The 22,103-nt window shown below is 34.6% G+C and overlaps 1 protein-coding gene across 1 annotated transcript in view; it reads right to left on the bottom strand.

Moving 5' to 3' along the window:
• Positions 1 to 3,706: 3,706 nt before the first annotated feature.
• Positions 3,707 to 22,103, bottom strand: part of ATG2B (autophagy related 2B) — a gene marked incomplete at both ends in the record, with an annotated part of 46,504 nt that continues 28,107 nt past the window's right edge. Inside the window, 19 exons of the mRNA XM_082000806.1 lie at positions 3,707 to 3,937; positions 4,731 to 4,880; positions 5,947 to 6,101; positions 6,285 to 6,406; positions 6,875 to 6,957; positions 7,929 to 7,998; positions 8,971 to 9,175; positions 10,050 to 10,128; positions 11,747 to 11,848; positions 12,426 to 12,620; positions 14,452 to 14,560; positions 15,366 to 15,592; positions 16,593 to 16,795; positions 17,726 to 17,867; positions 18,354 to 18,524; positions 18,784 to 18,860; positions 19,862 to 19,932; positions 20,744 to 20,836; positions 21,101 to 21,207. Of these exons, the coding sequence (XP_081856932.1) occupies positions 3,707 to 3,937; positions 4,731 to 4,880; positions 5,947 to 6,101; positions 6,285 to 6,406; positions 6,875 to 6,957; positions 7,929 to 7,998; positions 8,971 to 9,175; positions 10,050 to 10,128; positions 11,747 to 11,848; positions 12,426 to 12,620; positions 14,452 to 14,560; positions 15,366 to 15,592; positions 16,593 to 16,795; positions 17,726 to 17,867; positions 18,354 to 18,524; positions 18,784 to 18,860; positions 19,862 to 19,932; positions 20,744 to 20,836; positions 21,101 to 21,207 (2,592 nt within the window). The remainder of the gene's footprint in view (positions 3,938 to 4,730; positions 4,881 to 5,946; positions 6,102 to 6,284; positions 6,407 to 6,874; positions 6,958 to 7,928; positions 7,999 to 8,970; positions 9,176 to 10,049; positions 10,129 to 11,746; positions 11,849 to 12,425; positions 12,621 to 14,451; positions 14,561 to 15,365; positions 15,593 to 16,592; positions 16,796 to 17,725; positions 17,868 to 18,353; positions 18,525 to 18,783; positions 18,861 to 19,861; positions 19,933 to 20,743; positions 20,837 to 21,100; positions 21,208 to 22,103) is intronic.

Genomic DNA, 22,103 nt, shown 5'->3' with positions numbered 1-22,103 from the left:
TGAGAGAACTATGCACACTATGGATCCAAACTGACATAAATACCTACACCTTTTCTGACAATGCTTATATTGCTGAGATTTAGGATATTGGAAAGATTTAGAAGTATATAACTATTCTAAACAAATTATTGGATTTTGCATACATTTTAATATTTAAAGTAAAATCAGTATCACATTTGCAGGTATATGGATCACGTTCAGCAAGAGTGTCTCGTTCATAACCATTTAACAGCTTTTTGGTTAAGATACCTTTCTTGGCAACTCAGTTAAGCAACTGTAAATGAAAGCAAGCAATGGATATTCACAATCAACCACTTAACGAGAAAATAAAACCAGACACATCCCTTAAGCACATACGAACTCACTGGTGACTGACCTAATGCTTATCACCAGGCAAGTACACACAGTGTTCGCGGCACTGCTAAAAAGCTGCGGTATTTAGGAACTGTCAACAGATACTGGAAAGCAAATAGAAGCTGCCTTTGCATGGATGTGATGATTTGTTGCTCTCAGGCACTGCTAAGATTCTTATGAAGCAAGAATTTTGTTGGCTGTTTTTTGTTTTGTTTGTTTTTTTTTTTTTTTAAAGATGGCTGCCTCTTTTTTCCCAGCTACTTCCCAGGCACTCATCAATGTATTATCTGAAGTGCCAGGACGCTTAAGAAAACCCAGGATGACAGTTGTGTCTATCAGGACAGGATCAGACTCAGTAATAGTAGCAGCAGCAGTAGCATTCGTCACTTGAACATTAGAGAATTTGAACATTAAACATGGACCGTGTCAGTTTACACCCACTACAAATGCTAGTATCTATAGCAACTGATTTCAGCAGAAAATTCAAGTTCAACAGTATTTTTGCAGATCTCCTCGTGCTAGCAGAGAATACAGTAATATATCCTTAGGCTATATGGATTCCTATATTCTTCCTTGCAGGAAACATGTCCAGAGTCAAATCTCATTTTGTGTATTTTTAAGTGCTTGAAAACTCTTATAGTATTGAGCAGAGCATTTGATGAATTCCTTCTCATACACAATACATACTTTTTGAATTAAAAGACAAGCTGCTCCACAAAAGACACCTTTTGAAGACAGGGTCCTAATGTAAAGACTAGTTTAGTGAGTTTTGTGTTCATGCTGCAAATGAAAAACAATGCAGAATATACATCCAAAAATTAAGAAACTACTTTTAAAAATGAAATGTTGGAAAAAATTAAAATCAGTTTCACTGAAAAGGCTCAATAAAGTGCAAGCAGTAAATGCAAGGGTTTAAACAGTGAAAAGCGAAGTTTAGTAAGTCTGTACAATCTGCACTGCTGACAATGAGACACTCTATAAAAATGTTTTACCTTGACAGCATGCCCTCATATAAAAATATATTCTAATTGCATTGCACTACAATCAGGTCATGACAGAATTGAAAATAAAATGAACACTGAAATGCCATTGCTCCTTTTCAGCAATGTCAAAAAAGAAGAAAATATGTAGGTTTGTACTATTACAGTATACTCCAATTAACTGGATGAACTGGACCAGCCGAAATTATACAGTATGGTAATTGCAAATGAAAATGAGGTGTTGCTACTTACTTGTACTGACTCATCGCTACTTCTTGAGAAGGGACTCAGGAGGTGCCAAATTGCAAACATGGAACTCATTCCTGTGCAATATGCTCAAGCTTTGAGCTCTCACTAAAGCAGAGCTCTCTCATTACTGGACAGAAGTATGAACTGCAGCAAGGACTTTTACATTAGAAAATATTTCATGTCATTAAATCTGCACGTGTTTGTCCTCTCAACAGCATCTCCTTCTGCTTATAGCATGTCGTTTAACTGAAACAACCAAGTCTCCAAAGTGTACCACAACTTCAATGATTCCAGCAAATGAAAAAAAAAAACTTTGTAATATCAGCTGTCACCCAATGCAAGAATTTGTTTGTAACTGGAGTTTTATGAAGAAAAAATAAAGCAGGCTGCAGAAGTCTTCCCAGTAGAGGGGAGATTTTCAAATCATTTACCCTCCATCCAGATTCTCTGGTGTTCAGGAATAGCTAGCATAGTATCAGGATGAACAAGCAGTAACTATTTTTCTTCATATGCTCCTATTTGTCCTGTAAGGCCCATCATCAAAGTTTTTGCAAGTGGCAGGTATTAAATAAAAGAGATGAAAACTACTTCCTCATCACCCTTAGAAACTGAAGCCTGATCAAAAGCATCTGATGCCCTCTTTCAGTGAAGATTTTCCACATAGCATATTTGCAAGATTTCCACTTACAACAATCACAGGACTATGACAAACTTACATTCTGGCTAGTCATCCAAAGCATTAAGTTGCTGAAATTCAAAATGAGTATTTTTCTATTCAGAACAGTCTTTACTTTTTATCTTCCAGGTTTTGCCAATACAAGGAAAAAAGTTTATTCTTGCACAGCTAGTGCTGAGCCTTTTAACTGCCCAGAAGTGGCTCGGTGCCAGTTGCTTAATAAAGCTCTGTGGAGACCCTGGTCATGTAAACTGTAAATAATGTCAGTACCAACTTTGATTTTTGAAGTTTTGGTTGTTTTTTTTTAAATCCCAGTTTCCCCAGTTCAAATTAAATGACCCCAAATACTCATTGTCAAACAACTGACAACGCACAATTTGAATTAAAAATATCTTGAGAGCAGCAACTTTGCAACAATATGAACTTTAAATAAAAGCAGATTATTAAAATAGTGTCTGTATAGAATTTTAACTATGAAATTATGACATAATTTGTTTTTACTTTCGAGTTCTCATTCTTACAAAGAGCTGTTGGCCACAACAATTAACTGCTGTTTTCCTGAAGAACAGTTATTTTTAGCATTGTAATTAGTGTAACAGAAGACAAAAGCGTTTTTACATATAATGAGTAGTTCAAACAAATTTAAGACACTTTTCTGTAGGATCATCATCAAATGATGCTCTTTTCAATAACTTGTGTAGGCTTCTAAACCACATAAAGGATAATGCACATTACATTTTATTCACACTATAAAAAAAGCACAATATACAGGCCATATCCTTTAAAGTGCAACACAACAGAACATTTCTGCAACATTCAGGTTCTTCAAAGACCCACGAAAGTAGGTATTTAATATTTAGGAACAAATCCTGTTAATACGTGTATCAACACTGAATCTAAATTCTGAATGGTTTATCAAGCTTGCTCTTGCTGTAAGTGCCACGCTGAAAGCGATGCTTATGACCACTAAATGATATTATCTTATCTGCTTCCATATTACATAGCCTTCATGTCTCATGTCCAAAATGAAAGCTTTTGTCCTTTAGTCAGTGAAGAGCATCTCTGCAGAGCCCTTTACTGAAGACAGTTCTTTGACTATGCTCAGCAAATACCTTTAAAGTATACTTAGTTTCACCATACAGGCTACTGCTTCAGATGTTAAATCTACCAAGGAAAAATATGGTAAACAGAATAGAGCAAGCATGTCTCTGAGTTGGCAGCGCATGCTTTGCTATGTTTGGCACTATCTACCAAATTATTGGTAACACACAGTATAAGCAAGTACCAATTTGCTTTTCACTTCATAAATATTTTTGGTTGGATGTTTTGCTAATAGTAGCTGAAAACCTCATTTGTTCCTGAGATGAGCATGACATCTAAAGCTGCCAAGGGGCAATCTTCTGCATTTCCAGCCTTGCTACCTGCCTGCTGAGCCAGATTTATAATCTTAATCTTCCCCAAGGCGCCACTTCTGAGACTCTTCTTGACGCACATCTGGCCTGATCTGGTTTCTCATTCCACCTAGAACATTTGAGGTTGCCTCTGTTGCAACAATGAAAGGTTTCACCACAGTTGGTGGAATTTGGCGGAGGACTCCTCCTACTGCTCCAGTTACTCCTCTGTTTTCATGCTCACGAGCAGCAGTCTCATAGATGGTTTGTGCTGTGTCCGTAATCCCCTTCAAGAAATTAACAGAAATTAGTTATGCTGAAAAAGAAAAAGCAACCTCTCCTAATTTTAAGGGAAACACAAACTGCTCAGTGTTTTTCGGCTTTGTGATTTGTATTATCACTGTAGCACAACTATACTGATACAAATATGATTTAGTTCTTCTAACAAGCCTTAAAAAAACACTACTATGAACTTACATATGAAAATATTTCATGTAACTTCTGGTAGTATTTCTTGTACATACGGGAAGAAGCTGTGGGGTACTGTGCGCTGTTCAAAAATTATAGAGTTCACTGAAAACTCACTAGCTGAGACCTAACTTCATAGACATAGTATCAGATGCAACTAACTGAAAGTACAGTACAAAAAGTACAATAGAAACAGGTCAGCATTCTAATTTTTAATACATTGTCATGGTAAAGAGTTTCACTTGTTTTAAATCCAGTATTATGCTTAAACTCTAACAATCTCAGAATTAACAGTAATGGGAGGGTGAAGGGTGGGAAGCAAAAGATGGGTGACACAGGGCAGGAAGTCAGGTTCACATGTTTCAGAATAACCGTAAACTGTAGAACACTGAAATCCTATTCACAATTATCTGCAAAACATCTTAGTTTATTTCTGCTGCTGTGATTTTTCCATGCAAAGTTGCAGTTGGTTTAAGATTACTGAAGACAGTCTTGTTCAATACTTAAATACCCTTCTTCATTTGGTCAGCTTAAACTAACATCTGGTATTTTACTTGCTGTCTTCGGAAATAATTCTTAAGTTTGGTTACGGACAATTACTTTTGCACTCACCTCTTTTACAACACTGTATGCTTTGGCTACACCTTCCCGTAGGTCTACTGGCTGATGAGCTAAACGATGGCGAGGGAATCGTTTGATCTTTTTTGCTTCAATAAAAGTAGGCCCTGGTGAAACCATGTCATATGCAGTTTCTGCAGCTGCCTGAGGATCAGGAGCGAATGCAAAATATATTAGAAGTCCCATAGTAGTTTAAATTTGCAATCGGATGCTAACAGGGTCACATAATGAAATAAAAGAATTCTAATTCCACAAATATTATCCATTTACATAAGATTAAGGTTTTGTACAAGAACTGCTGGAATGGGTACAGCTGTAACTATACATTAAGTTCCATAAATGAAAGACTGAATGTTGTAGGTTTTGGTAGGGTAGTTCCCCGCTTAATTGTCATTCCTTCGAAGGCATCCACTAACCTGTACAAAATGCCCAAGACAAACTGAAACATTTGATCAACAGAATGTTTTTCTTACAAACACACAAGCATACATATAATTCCACTCGTGAATAATACCACTGTGTTTTTTACCATGTATGTTCAAGCTTAACCACTTAGCCAATTTTTGCAAAATTAGGTGGTAAAAGAGTATTTGCATTATGTATTTCACATTAAGGAACATAAATTCATTAACATTTTAATCCAAGATTACTTTAGGGTTAAATCCAGAAAGCTTTATAGAATTCGTGTACATCAACTCAATTAGTATTCGTTTTGAGGCATTTTTGGGGTTTATTTAGTTTTGGGTTTTGTTGGTTTTTGTTTTGTTTTTTAATTAGTACAGATAACTTTTCTAAAATGTCAGCTTAAGAATCTATTGCTGGAAAATACACATGTGCAAAGAACTCATCTTTCTCAATACCAGTGATTTTTTAATGCAGCTGAGTATTTTAGTATTAAACTGTACACTGTAATAAGACACATCTAACAGCTTGGGTGTTCAGCAATATTTTAACACAATTTTTGAACCATTCCATTTGATGCCATAGTTCTCACCTCACAGGCTGCTGCAAAAGTTCTGCTCAGTCTCTGCTTTCCTATTTATACAGCTGTTTTAGTTTGGGCTGGCGGGGGTGGGGGGGGGGGGGGAGTGTTTTTTTAACGCATGCTCCCAGCCTTAAATATATAGCATTAAGATTTTTAGCTCAATATAGAGGACTTACTGGCAACACTTCTCATTTTATGTCTAACTCCAGAAGTAATACACTATACCTGTATAGTCTGAACCATTCTGTTTGTTAGCTCCAGTGCTGCCATTGCAGTGGAAGTACCAAAAGAAGCTGCTCCTCTTTGAAAACCTCTTACAATACGGCCATCTTTTCGGTACTGCTCTATTGGTAGCCACACTAGATCTTTCAGACCTTGGACTGAAAATGAAAACAGAAAACCATAGTTAGAAAGTCCTCTTAGATAAGCAGAATGCCTTGAGAGCAAGTGAAAACAAGTCTCAACATTGCTTGTGTCTTTTTTTTTTTTTCCCTGTGTTTTATTTGGTTGTTTTTTTAAAACAACTGCCATGTGTGTCTAAGTATAAATAAGAATTAACTTACCTAACTGCACTAGCGAATGCATAGGCCCTACTCCTCCCAAAATTCCTGGTAGCTGGTTTTTCTTTATATCATTAAGCCATTCACTGATGGCATAGGAGAACAATTTATCCACACCTAACAAACTGAAGTAAATACAATTATTAATATTTTTTTTAAAACATATAATTCCCAATAAGACAAATACAAATAAACAAAGATGTCATTTAAACAACAGGAAAACTGTTTTCAAGTTATTTTGTTGCTGTTGGCTAACTGAAGCGTTTCATGTGTATGTGCTTCATAGAACAGAAGTTCAAGACTGCATAATCCCATCCAGTTCAATAGAAAGTAAACATACAACTAAAATTAAAAAGACTTTAGCACCAAGACTAACACATATATTAAATACTGTCCTGAAAATAGATGTTCTTCTTGAACACCATGTATTTGACAGAAACTAGGATCAAGAAATATTCGTAAAGTCAAAGTGTCTTGGATTTTAGAAGTACATCTTATTAGAGAATTTGCTTTTTGCTTGCTACATTCAGTTATTCACCATAAGCTTGTTCAATTTCCAATACCAATGTTAATCTACAATTCAATAAACTTACCCATGTCTGTAACAAAGTCTCTTCAGCTTTAATTCTGAGCAGTTTAACTGAGCAAGCCCGATAAGAATCCCAGCTAGTGTCCCCTGTAAGTGAAATACTGTGTTATCAACATGAGTTTGCTCATCCTGTACAATCTGTAGGTGAGAAATAACTTCATCATCTCAACTGTTATTGCAGGTATTTCTGTCTAAACTGATTATCCCCAGCCTCCGAAATGCTACTCGTTACAGTGCTACAAATTATGTTACATGAAAACTTGTAAAAGACAGAATCTGGCTTAATTCATAGCTACTCTATGAACAACATCTGGATACAAGAGGGTTTCTTCAGAAATATTAGATATTACAAATTATGCAAATATGACTCTGGCATTAGTGTGTTCCAGGGATCCTAAAGCTGCTATTTCATGTTTTTTTCTTTGGTAGCAGTGCAAATGCAAGAAGTTGCTGCTTTCATTTGTCTGTATTTTCTTACTCATTTGCCATGACAGAGTACCAGTCTGGTTGTACAAACAGGATTTTTTGATGTCTGCTCTGTAAACTCAGTATGATAACCAATACACATTTTAACAAGAACTATAAGCTTTTTTAAATCTGCCTTAGCTTCTGCCATTGCCACTGAAGCCCATATATTACTAGACTGCAAGGGAAGGAAGCAAGGGAAAAAAAAAAAAAAAGACAATACTTTATTCTGGCATTAATGAGGAAGAAAATAAAATGCACAATTCTGGCATCAGATAGTGGTGCCATTCTTTGAGGGGCACCACAGCTGTGCAGAAAGATTTCCAGCTAGTCACTAAGTTGATAAATGTGACTCTCAAGTCTCATTCTGAGTTAATCATACCTGGAAGATCCACCCCCTAGTTTTCAAATTAAGGGTGAAACAAGGTTAAGTTTTATCGAAAAAAAGTGAAGAAAAAAAAAAAATTCTACATTTCTAAAGATCACATCAATTATGAGTACGGAGCATTAAAATATATCGCAACTCATGGGGGAAAACAACAAAACGAACATCATCAATTTTTTGTTATACAGCATCAGCATTGTACACAAACCTGATCCATTGACACATGTTTGCCGTGGTAATCAAGCCGTATTGGAACTTCTGATGTAAAACGAAATTCTCTGGGATATACAAAGGAAATTTTACAGTGAGAAACATGAAAAAGAAATAAAATTATCCTTCCAAAAAGAAACCCATGGTTTCTCATCCTCCTGGAGTAGGACGCCATACCCTTTTTCTGTAAGCCATAAATCTTTTAGTTACCGTGTTAGTACTTCAGAATAAGTATACAAAATACAGTGGCATGTTCAGCTTTTCTTGGTTTATTAACATCTAGTTAATGTCAGCATTTATGATAAACTTAACAGTCCTGCAAAAGTGTTACTAATCCTGCAGGTGAACATCTTCCCTCAATTTTCACAGCATGAATTTCAGTTACCAAAAAAAAAAAAAAGTATGGCTAATGACGGTTCTGTGGGCAAAATTTAGCCCTGCAGCTGGAACTTACTAAAAAATTCTTTTGGTGATGTATATCATGAAATAGAACCACAGTCATTCTCTCATAATTTGGGCTCTGCACCGCTTACCAAAGCACACATCTGTTGTTAGGGGTACCTATGATCTGAAAACATAAGAAAAAACTTCTGCATAACGAGCTGCAATTTTTATAATCACTTCCCAGTCAACACTACATTAGGGTTTCTCTTGTGATGTTTTAATCTCGTAACTCTCCCATGATATCCTTTTCATTTATATACTCTCAGCTGTGGTTACATTAGATCTAATTTACTTTGTAAGACATAACAATACAAAGACTGCTCTTTTTATGTATTTGTAAAACATCTCATTACTCGTTCTGTACATGGTAGAGCTTTAATTTATCTTCTTGTGCACAGTAGTGTGCAGAAGTTAATAAGAAAATCATTAGTTACCTTCCAGTGACAGAAAAAATATATTTGATTTCCACAGTCAGTCAGTAAAAAGACAAAATAAAAATGCACCTTGTCCTAAGGTCTGAATAGTTTATCACCACACTTTCAAACATTCAGCAGAACAGCTATGTTTCACTGGAAATTTTGGTAATGAAAGTTTACCTGAAAAATACTGGCTGATCACTGTATGACGTCACTTCTTGTGAGAAATTATGATCATCTCCATTAACCACATCCACAGAATCAATGCTACCATTTTCATTTGCTTGCTTGTGTGATGAGAAAGAAATGACTGGACTTGGGTCCTTAAGGCTGCTGACATGCCTGGGCAAACTACACGTAACTTCAGCACCTGGAGACTTTTTAACTAAGATAAGAAGTTATATACAGTAAACTGACTCTCATTTTTCACAATGATTACAAAATGATCATGTTTATACAATTACTGTGTCCTTAGTAAGCTCTAATGCTTATTAATAGGAATTACTAGCAGGACAACATTTAGATGCTTTTAGTAAGATAGTATCTTAGTTATCAATAGAAATTATTACAAGAAGCTTAAGTTGAGGTTTATGCATCAGCATAAATAATCCATCTAGTTCTAATGGCAGTATTGCAGAGTACTTCATTACCTATGCATTTTAGTATGACATCTCAACAGAAATAGGTGAAGTATAGCTGCTAACAAACTCACATCTATAATTAACAAAGGAAATATGCTTTTCAATATATACTGTTTTTTGCATCAGATGGTGTAGTTGATTAGAAGTACTGCTTTACAGTACTTTGCTTTACAATGTATACTTCCATTGTACTGTTTATTTATGATCTTGAACTCTGTTCCTTTCTCTACGGGTTACACAATTTCAGGCTTTTAGACATACTCTTTGATGCAAGAGGTACTAAATAATGTATTTGTTTTATCTAATAATAACTCCTAATATTACATACACAGTTCTCAATTTTTTCAGAAGTTCTTATTAAATATGCTCCAATGTTAATGAAACCTTTTATGCAATGGAGATCCCAGGTATTGAAGATGACCCTTTGTTGGTATTTATAAAATACAAAACTACAATACACTAAATTTCTGTGTTCTAACAAATTAGTTACTAATCTTGGGGTTTGGTCACTAACATAAGTTCTTTTACACACACACGAGTCACACGTGAATTTAGACATGTACACACATTAAAGGAGAAAGAAGAAGCAATTTTGTATTAGATTATTGAAAAGTATACCTTCAGGATCTGGAGTAATTAGGAGTTCTACTTCTGTAGACAGGCTAGTGAAAAAATCCTTCAGGAAAAACAAGGCATCCTAATGTGAAAAATAAAATACAATCAGGTTAAAAAAAAAAAAAAGAAAAATACCCAATTCGCTAAAAATATTATCTGCTATTCCAGCTCTTTATTTCTATATGGATAGGAATCAAAAAACATTACTTCTTTTTGATCCTTTAACACATGCAGAAGCCACATAGAAATCTAGGACAGAAACCAAAAAGACCCTCTTGGTCACTGCCCCTTGCTACAAATAATGTGATTTTATAATCTATCTAGCTCTGTCTTAAAACTCCAGGATTGTTTTCATCATCTCTGTTCTCATTTTGGAGACTGTACCAGAACCCAAGTGTTTTAATGGATAGAAACTTTTCTTTGATTTCCAATAAAAGGGTATTCAAGTATAGTTTATATTCATCTCTAATACTGCCAGTGTCAGACAAATTATTCCAGATCAGATCTTGCCACTGCTTCATTAAAAGTCATTAATATCTCTTAAGATATTAACAAGACATTAACAGCAAAGTTATTACATCCCATTTTCTTCTTTTGACAGATGCATCACCCTGGTACTTTGTTCATCCTATGATTAGCGACATCTGGACTTTCTTTTCCTTTTTTGTTTCCAACAGATAAGCGGACAGCTGAAGTAGTAATAACAAGAATTTCCAACATGACTGCATGCAGCCCTTTGCTTCCCAGAAAGCTGTGGTTAATTTTTCAGAAGTTTTAAAGGTTAATTTTGTTTATGGAACAAAATATAGAAGACTCAGAAAAGTAATGAAGAGGGAACATTTTCTCACTAGGTGGCAGTATTTCCATGCTATTTCTCTATATGAAATTATTACAAGCTACATATATGAAATTATTACAAACTATACAGAGTTCAATTCTTCTAACAGTAAAATGAAAACCTGGTCTCTATACTGTGTGCTGAGGGAAACAGAAGGTAGGTATAGAAATCCTAATTGTGCTCTTGGGAAAAAAAACCCACACCTCTCTGCAGATGACAAATTAAGCAAGAAATGCCTCAGAAAGTAATAACTGCACTTAAAATTTGAACGCACAAACTTATTTAGCCTCCTTACTGGTGTAGAAAAAAACGCCAATTGTTTCCTGAGTATATGAAAAATATTTTGCACATAGGCTTGCTAGAGAAAGTAAAACAATTTCTTCCATTTCTGTTCCTCATGCCACTGCAGTTGATAACAAGACCAAAGCCTTCAGAGTATAAAAGCAGTCCTCAAGCGTCAAGTGTCCTTGACTAAAACATTGCGAACAGCTTTTGGATTAATGATTAACTTTTTTCAATTAAAAACACCAAAGAGACTTCATGAACAAACAAAGCAAGATCCTTCAAGAATAGGAATATGCTCTTTAAAAGCTATGATTTCAAAACATTTGAGATCATCAGAAGTCTCAGGAGGTAAACTGGTATTACTGAGTAAACAGCAGAAGGCAAGTTCTAACATGGATATAAACAGAGGGACAAGAGATCCAAAGTTGTGTGATTGATCAATAAATAAAAAAGGTATCAAACAAAAAAACAGTCCCATAAAATGTGTATGATGGTTACAAGTATCTGGTAAACAAAAGACCAGTATCACTAAATATTCCCACCCCCACCTCCCCCCCCCCCAAGTGTCAAAACCAACCTGGTCAATATTGAGGCGAAGTGGCATCAGTGAAACACGTAAACAACATTCCTGGGGTGATCTGCCAGACTCTGGACGGACATGTAGTGCTTTAACTGTTAACTGAAAAAAAAGCAACAAGATAAATAAAAGTAGTAACATTCACAATTATTAAATCTTAGAACACTAGCTAGGAAAAACCTTTACTGCAAAACCTCTTACTAATCTGATTCAATTTACCAATTATAAAGCTAGTATTGAAAAAAATAACTTACTACGGATGTTATTAAAAAGAAAACCAAAATAAGAAAACAAAAAAATTTCATAAATCCTTTACAGAACCAGTATTTCATAAAACTACAACTCCCTAAGTGTAGTCAAAAGTCTAATCATACTCATAGAAGCAGATGTTTTGTTCAAAACCAAAATCTGAAAGCTACCAAAGTAGTCCTGCACATCTACTTTTTTTAAACTGACGGAATCTCAAAAACATTATTTCCTGACATACTAACATGCAAACAGACCTTTTAATTAGTTTTAATACCCACAAGGAGTCAAGCAAATAACTATAAACAAGTCATATTACTTCAATGTTCCACAACCTCATGCTCCTTCTGCAAGATGAAAAAATATCTACAATTCCCACAAAGATAGTCCAACCGCTACAATTATAATGAATTAACATATTCTATAACTGTACCATATTTGAATGCGCTTTTCTGGGCATCTCCTTACTGCAGTAGAGATAGAGAAATTTATTCATCTGTGACGTAGCTAAGCGATCTCTAATCTCCAGGTCTTGAACAATAAAAACCTGCCGTGACACTGGCTGCTCCAAGAGACTGGATTCACCTTCTGCACCACCTGGAGGATATACCTCATGCTGGAATTTCACCTTTTAAAAAGGAAAGAAACACAGCATAACCAGCTTCAGTGAAAAAACAACCTTTAACAATAGAATAGCACTTTAAAAAAAAAAAAACCCACACACCACACATAACTTTAAAAGTTGTCTAGTATTTTATATTTACAAGAATAGTATTGGGATTTCTGAAAACTATTCAGATTTTCACACATCTAGCAGTACAAATCATCCAAGCACTAGTTGTGTACATGGTTCGCATTTTAGGATGTAAATTTGATCCAAAGCAAAGAGTCAGCATAAGACAAAGAACAAGTTTTGCTTTTCATTTTAATATTGACTCTGCTTTTTCCTCTCAATCCTGACATCTTTCTGACATCATCTTGAACCCTGTATTGGGCAATCTTGCAATTCTTAAATCCTGTACCTTCTGTGCTTAGGAAAGTAAGGCTTCTTCCCTACCATCAGACTTCTTAAGCAGCATGTTCCAGTCTCAGTTTACTTTTTCTTTACTCACTGTAGTCCATATAAATTCTAATCTGAAAATCTAAAAGTCTAAAGAATTCTGTATTCTCTCCTTTTCCTCATCTCTTGATGTGGTTCCGATTTTCAATCAAAGAACTTGTGGTTACTTACAAATCCTTCCCTGCCTCAATAGTCCCCACAGCATCCTTGCCCGCAATGAAGCTGAGCACGCTGAGCAAGCGGAGCAGTGGCCTCTACTGGCCGGATAGCGAGATGTGAAGGAACCCTGTATTTAAGTGCCCTACTCAAGATGCGTTGCAATAATGAACATTTTAAGCATTGAAGAGAAAAACAGATGTTTATCATAAACACTGCTCAGAAACGTTACAGTTTTTACACTTTTTCTCCTTAATTTATTGTTTAAGCATTGTTGCTATTATTATTAAGCCTTGTACCAAGTTAGGGGTACAAGTAGGGAAAAAAAAGGACTTTATGCCTCAGTACTAACACCAATTCATTAAATGCCAATTAAGACAGATTGCTATACTTCTACATATAAAGTTTTTCCACACGGAATATTAAATGCCTCCTTTTTTCCTATTTTTAATTGCAATGTCATGGTTTTTCTAGAAAAGGCTAAAATAAGTATCAATCATTTCTGGCAAGTTTGAAGTGCTAATGGAATGAATTTTAAGCTCTAGAAATGGACATAGACTATAAAAGGAATTTAATTTTATGTAGTACCTTTCATGTTTTTGGAAATGTCTGACAAACCTTATTTTAAAAAGGTTTTGTTATTGACCCATTTAACATGAAATTTGGTTAACTCCTTGCCAATATTCTTCACAGTGCCAGAATCAAGCATCTAGTTTCTATGATAGAGCTAAGCACAGGCTTAAAAACAACAGCAACATACTTATGCCTGAAGGGTGCTAAATATGTTAGGGGAAATACAGGAACGATATTGTGATATAACTGGATGTTACTTAATATTCAGTTATCATCAACTGATACATAGATCTACATCCTGGTTATTTTGTGAGAATGTTTAATTTCATAATAGCTGTATCTATTCAGAGCAGAACTGAAAACAGAAAAACAGAACAGCATTTCTAAAACAGGGTTATAATAAACAAAAACTTTAAGAATATTGTAATAAATATCCTTCACCTTTAGAAACATGTTTATTCAGCAAGTAAACAATACTGTACTAGAAAAATAAATAATTTTTTTGTTAAACAAATACTAAATTCATCACCTTCAAAATGATTGCTTAGATGTAGATACTAATGGAAGAAATCCTACCAAATTCTAATGGAAATCTGTTATCCAAGGGCTATAACATGTAAAAGATATTCACACACAGACAGTCATGGCTGAAGCTGTTTCTGACATTCACCTTGCTTAACTGTATTTCCATTAGGAAGTCTGGGTTTCTTCCTCTTCCCCCACATGCTGTACTCCGTCCATGCCTCGTTGGTGTGTGAGAAGGAGAACTATGGGGACTTCTGGGGAAATAAAAAAGAAAAATAGACTTCTGCAGTTTAAACTTAAAGCTATCTCACTGTTCATCTAACTCTAAAAGCATGTATGTTTCACTGGATGTAACTTATTAGTATTTTAATGGTTCGAAAAGAAAAATACTAGAAAATACCAAAAAGTCCTGGAAGTTGTTACTGTTAACAAAACAAATACTCCCTTTTTATTGTTTAAGTAATGCATACTTAAGCAGAAAGCTAGGTGTATGCTTCCCACCAAATTAACTTCATAAAACATTTCCTTAATTCTGTGATAATACTAATTACGCTTTAGCTTACATGACATCCTGAAAACCAGACTCCAGCTACCATAGCAGTAAGTTTCTTATACTCCTTAAGCCCCAATCTCTTTACAAAAAATATATAAAATACAAAATATGTGACACAGAATTTTCTATAAATATTATCTATTTAATAAAAATTTTATATAAATATATAAATTTAAATAAAATATGTAAAATAGGAAAACTTCTAATATAAACCTTAAATGCAAACCCATCCTTTCATCCCCAAAAAACCACCAAAACCAAACCCATCTTATCCAGGTTAAGACACAGGAAAAACACACTTTGGTGTGTGGAGATAAACCGAATAATAAGATTCTAGATGATCTTTAAGGTCCCCTCAACCCAAACCATTCTATGATTGATTCCTTGTGAGGAGGGAGCGAAGAAGCAAGTGAGGGAGATCTGAGATTGAATAATGAGATTAACCTCAAATTGAAGGAAAATAAGTATTTTTAAATGTACTAATCTACAGAACATCTAACGCTTACATGAAGCTTTTAGCTGGAGATGTTGGTGGTGCAGTCCCAAAATCCCTTCCACCATAGAGATGCCAAATAAGAGAGATTTCCTTCACAACATAGCGTACCAGAGGAACAGGAAAATGAAGGGGAGCTTTGCTTGTATCTGTTTTTTTTACAGGTTGGCTGAAATGATTTTCCTTTATGATAATTGCATCATCAACCATTATTTTTATTACTGGCTCTTCCTCTTTTTCCTAATTTAAAAAAAAATATATAGCATTGAGAAGGTGAAATATACTTTCTTTATCGAGGTAATTCTTTCCTATGAAAAGAAAAGAAACTATTCTGTACTGTCTTCTAAAGCTTATACAACACAGGCTTCATTTAGGAATGGTTCTTATAAAGTAACTTAAAGACAAAAGCACATAAAAATAAACTGAGCTGAGAAGTTGTTTTTAAAAAATTCCTCATCCAAACTACAAAACAAAACAAGTTGAAAACAAACAGAAAACCATGGAAGATCCCAGGCTATCATATTAGCACTTTTGGAAACAAAACAGCTGAAAGATAACTGGGCAAATACAGCTTCTATTCAAGGATCCAGAACTACTTCTGTCTATTAAGAAGAATATAACCAGAGATACCATGAAAAACATGAACACAAGCTGTTTTCAAAGAGTTTTAGTACAGTTTCCTAAATCTTTTAACACAGTGACAGACAGTGCTGTAAACTGACACGTAAGCTTTCCTCTGAGGTTTGGCAAGGATCTTAGGCCCATAAAAGCATTGAAAGCTTAGACTATGAGAGAAATGAATAAACGATTAGTAAGATGTGCAAAGCCGCTATTTTGATAAATACTGCATTTTGCTTAAAACTTTTTTTTTAATAACTATGCCATTATTGTAAGTCAAAATGGCAATGATAAGTCATGACTAAAATGTAAGAAAACTGCCAATATAGTTTAATGTAATATTCAGATTAGAGGACAATTACATAATGCTGACCTACAGTAAAATCATATATGTTTGAAAATACTTGCATTCATTCCTAACAGTAACAATGCATGAAGTCCCTTCAAATAGAAAGATTATTTTTCTGCTGCTCTGCCCACTGATAAAAATATCACTAAGTGATCACAAAAAGCTACGAAGTCTAATTTGTTTAGGTCTTACATAGGATTTTCTCTAATTCAGTTTATATATGGATTTTTTTTTTTTTTTTTTTTTTTTTTTTTAATTCTCAAAGCGTCTTACAGCAACAGCAACTTTGGGTGCAAAAAGAATGCAGAAATCATCACTTTCTGCAGGAACATCTCCCATGGCCTCATTTATCAGGTGATGAGTGAATGAAGCATAAGTGGGACTTGGATCTTGTGAGACATTTCCACTTTCGTCTGGAAACAGGAAAAGATCTGAGCAAGATGGCTCCTGAGTTTGAGATCTGTCATCCAAAACTCCTGGGAGTTGAAGGAGGGGGGAGAAAAAATATGTTTCAGTGGAAAAACAGTTACAATATGAACAAAGTAACAGTTAACTAAAACTTCTCACTTCAGTTACATCAAGGGAACTTGCTTATTATATATTAAATTAATTTCTACTAGAAATAAAATACAATTTTCAAAAATTAATCTGCTGTACAACTGAAAGTGATTACAATATAATCCTAACTAGTTACTAGTAGAGATGAGCTGACAAAACAGAAAAACTATTTGTAAAAACCCCCACAGATACAAAAAACATTTTTGCGACCAAGTTTCTTATTCTGATAGTAAGACCACAGCATACTTTCAGTACTACACTGACTGCTCACCTTCCACCATCAAAAAGGGGACCAGACATCACGGCAAATGATGAAATTCTCTATTTGCAGTACAAAAGTCTCAGCCAATTTAAACCTGCATTTAAGTCTACCCATGATGCAGAAGCCATAATCCTGTGGCAAAAATCAATTAACTTGTTCTATCTGCTAACTGAAAAGTTGTCTTACAGATAGAAGTTCTTTCCGCGACTCAGAACTGTATCATCCTCCTGGACTACAGACACAGAACAGAGGTTTTTGATTCCTTCACACTGCAGTGTGCCATATAAACTTACACCCATACTAACTTACGCTCCTAGAGAATTTGGGGTCTTAGAGTCCCACGAAGTCAGATTCCTTCCTTACTGTTTTCAGTATCTCAGTAATGTGTATTTGACTAGAATCTTAAATTACTTTTGCATTACTGTGATTAAAAGCAAGAATCTGTTTGATAGTTTGAAGACTTCAGACATCAAAAGTATGCTCCCATTCTTGTTGCTGCATTTCTACATATATAAAACTTTCAATCCCACTTTTCTTCCAGAAAGGTTGTACTTCATGTGTACTTATGCCTCCAGAGGATTCTTACCATTAGACTCAGGCTTCATGGCAGAAGCAGTCTGTTGAGTCTCAATTTCCTCCATAGCATCACTCATCAAATCCCGTAAAATCTGTTGCTCTGATTCAGCGAGGACTGGTCCGTGGGAAGATGGTTGGTTAAATGTCTCTACCTGTAGGAGAGAACTATACACAGTTACATCTTAAAGACCACTGCAATATCGTGCTGAGTAAGATTTTGCTAGAAAAGCTTGATACACAGCTCTTAAGCTCTAAAGAAGTAACACCTTAACTTTATAAATAATCAAGTGAGCTGAAACTCTGAGATAGAGGGTTCATAAAATAGGTTAGAACATTATGGTTCAGGGTATTTAGATCATCAGAGTACTTAGAGAACTCATGTATGTCCTGGAATTTGCTTCTTTAGGTAAGAATAAAGTACAGTAGGTAAGCAGCACAAAATATTTTAAAATATTTAGTGACCAAAGCAGGAAGAAAAGGCACTATTTTACTCTCAAATACATTTTAAGTTAGATGTAATCTGTTAAATTTCTTCGCAGGAAATCACATATTCTTTGGAAATAGAATGAGGATATCAAAATTAAAACATATTACCAGGAAGCATAAAGTTTAGTTGATATTCTTTTGCCATTTCATACCTTCATTTTTGGCTTGCTACCCCGACGTTTAATCTCTGTCTTAGCAGGTGGATGTAAATCACCGTAACTTGCAATATATTGTATAAGATTCATTAGTGCAGCACATGAATCGGAGCAAGTACGAATATGGATCACATCACTGGAACAGTGCAGCTCAAAACGTGGTTTACTCTACATAGCAACAATAAAAAGATAAGAATACACTTCAAATCAACCTAAGGTTCCATAGAAGTAGCACCTATACACAGTTGTTTTTAAATTAATTTACTTAATTAGTCAAAATGGACTTAAAAAAATAGTACACATACAATGGAAAACCTTACTTTTTTATACTTAGAATATACTTAGGAATTCCTATACTTAGGAATTTTCAAATCACAATCTATCATGGAGATTTTACATTTTATTTTATTTGTGATTAAATACTTACTCTTTCCCCATCCGAATCAGATTTCACTGCTGTAATGGTTAGTTCCAGCAGTCCCATATCCATAACACGAACATAATCTGAAAGACAATGAGTAATTGGGAAAAAAAAAGACTTAATAACAAACATCATCCTTACGATGTATTTTTGTTATTAAAACATTAGAAATAGCATGAGCATAAAAACATATCGTTTTTGTCAATACCTTTTATATCTCTGCATTTCCTTCTTCTATGAGCATTACTCTCAGTGTTCAAGTTTCATCTACTCAAATTAAAACCTCGACTCTTTTCAGTCCAATATATCACTCCCACTGCCACCATCTGTGTGCAGTGTAGTCTTTTAAGATACTTACTCTCATCCCATCTGTGTGAATTAGAGAAATAAGAGGCACACAGAAGCTGGATGACTAAGCATCCTAGCAATTTTTTCGTTGAAGTGAGAAAGGACATTTTCACATTGTAGTACTCTTTCAGTACCATGAATAATATATTTCCCCTCTTTCTTGTTTAAACAAAACAGGCATATCTTCACTCTGTCCTTCCCTAGCAATTTCTTACCTAACCTAAACACACACATTTGTGGGCACAGGGTTTCATTATTTCTCCAATTAATTCGTTAAATATTGACTCAAGTTCCTCAGTCCTTAAATGTTGTTACTACATGAATGAGAGCAAACCAGGTGATATCCTTCTTTTCGGAACCAAGAACTCAGTGCCATATAATACCTTTCAAGTTCAACTATTTAGAGCATGTATCTCATAAAATGAGATCTCTTTTCTACAAAGATTTATTTCTCTGTCAACTCCAGATTTTTTAAAATATGTTTTTTTCTAATACCCATTATGGAACCGTAACAAGAAAATGAAGGATTTGCAAGTTGCTATTTGCCGACATACCTCTGCATCCACAAATTCAAAATAGAGCACTCAGATTTTTCATCAACACTGCATTACTCGTTCATATTCAACTCGCTGCTCCTTATCTCCTCAGACATCTTGTTCAGTAAACGTAATGCTGAATATGCCTGTAATTTTCTTTAGGCTCTGCAATTAATTAGTCACATCTAAAACATCCTTACCTCTATGGAGGTTCACCATAACAGTGTTGCACTTGTCAGACAGATGCAAGGCAGCTTCATCTAATATTATTCTAAAAGATAAAAAGAAGATGAAATAAGCATGGTAGAAAAATGCTGTGCAATTCACCAGACAAAAGCAATTAGTATAGAAAAAATATTTGAAAACACAAATATATCTAGCGTATCTTAAATCCAAACTCTTCACTTCAACCTTTCATAATTTCTAAATCCATTGGTAATTAACCACTGCAAGATATGATCGCCGCCACTAATTATATTTTATCTGCATTTCAATTTATATATTCCTAGAATAAAAAGTAATGCTTCTGGCATACAGAATTAACACTTATTTCCTTTTTTGCCATTTTTTCCTTTTTAATAAAGTAACAGACACATTTATTTCAAAGGTAATTTATAAGGTTTTATCAATAGCAACAAGCAATTTGGCAGATGTTTCACATCAGAACAGGCATAACAATGAATATTCAACTGAAGTTGCAAGCAAAATTATTAAAAAGTTACAGAGATGTGCCGTAATCACTAAACATTTCCTTAATTGATATACTGTATCCAAATAACAAATCTTTAAGAATTCTTAAGGTGCTACTAATTAACAAAATAAACACAATTTAATTTCAGGACATCTTTCAACTGTATTAGAATTGCAGAATTGCTAGTTCTTAAAGAAAGCATTCCATCTAAAAAAATAAAAATTATTTACCCTAATAAAACAGAAGGATTACACAAGAGCAAAGTATATTTCAAAAGATGCAAACCAGTGTGATCATTTACAAAACACAGATTATTCCTAGGTCAAAAAAAGCAGACAGGCATTACAAGTTTTACAGAAGCTTCCATGTTTTACAATCAGTAAAATTATACCTGAGAGTAGAAGAGGATTTATCTACTGCAACACTGCTGGAAATGCTGAAAGTTTCAACAGTAAGTAGAGCTCTGACTGGCAAAAACAAGGGCCTAAAAACAAATAGGAAAAAAAAATTAATACTCTACCTATTTAGAGGTGTTGTCACAGTCTATAGGTTACCTCACTACATCTTGCCAGGCGCAGGCAAGTGTTTATGCTACTTTAAATTACTTACAGTTTAAGGGATTTCTGTTACATACTTTTTCCAAAGAAGCCTAAATAAATATTCTTTACAATATACAAACTCAAACGTTTCTAAAGAATAAATACATAGCTGCAGTTCCACCAAGTGACATACACTTGCATTTATTTACCTGTAATCAAGAGCACAACTCCACAGATGTACATGAAAAGTTGTAATTGTAGCTGGAGGATTATATCCCAGAACAGGCTCATCAGAAATATTCAAAAAATATAAAATCTAAAAATCACAAACATATTATTATAATACTTCAATATCTGTTAAATTAATAAGCAATTATGCATTAGAAAAGAGAAAATCTGTAAGAGTAATCTGACAAGGAAATGTTTGATTAGTAAGGAAAAGTGAATGAACAACCTCAGATATTTAAAGGAGTTCACCCAGTATCTGAATATAGAAAAGCACAGAATGTAAACAGAGCAAAAACCACAGCCTCAAAGGTATGGAAAAGACCAAGCCACAGACACCTAAGTGGCTACTTGTACAACAGCTCACAATCCACTTTTAAAGCATTTCTCAAATACAGTCTCCTTCATCTTTCTTTGCAGTTTTTATTACAGATTTATTATTTTCTTTGTTCTCTTTATCTGTAAAGCCAACTTTTCTTTCAATACTGTACGCTGTTAAAGTTATCTTCATATGATCTTTCTTTTTCTTTGTCAGAGGTAGAAATAGGCTCAGAGTCAGATGAATGCAGCACTGTATATACTGCTTTTTCATGAATTACTGCATAAAATAAACTCTTCTTTAAGATCTGTCATAGTTCTCTCAAATCCATTATGCTATAAAAGTTCTTCTTAAATTACTCCAAGCCTGGTGCATACCTGCACTGCTAGCCTTTTAATCATTTCCTCTACCTACCTCTTTGGCCAATTTTTTATTCCCACCTCCTCCAAAAAAGACTCCCAAGTGCATTACAGGCAATGTTAATGAGCAAAAATTCACAGAGCAAATAAGCAAAATGGTATAAAGCAGGCTACATGAACACATAGGAATACCATGCCAAGAAGCAATGACACAGCAGAGTCCAAAGCGCTAAATTCAGCTCCATGCAGTTATACAATAAAAATGCAGGTAAAACTATGCATACCATACACACTGGAAGAAAAGCAGGA

Source organism: Phaethon aethereus (assembly GCF_964289735.1).
Source record: "Phaethon aethereus genome assembly, chromosome: 5".
In the NCBI taxonomy this organism is placed as follows: Eukaryota; Metazoa; Chordata; class Aves; order Phaethontiformes; family Phaethontidae; genus Phaethon; species Phaethon aethereus.
The sequence above is the reverse complement of the archived record's forward strand: the minus strand, read 5'-3'. Positions and strand labels throughout refer to the sequence as shown.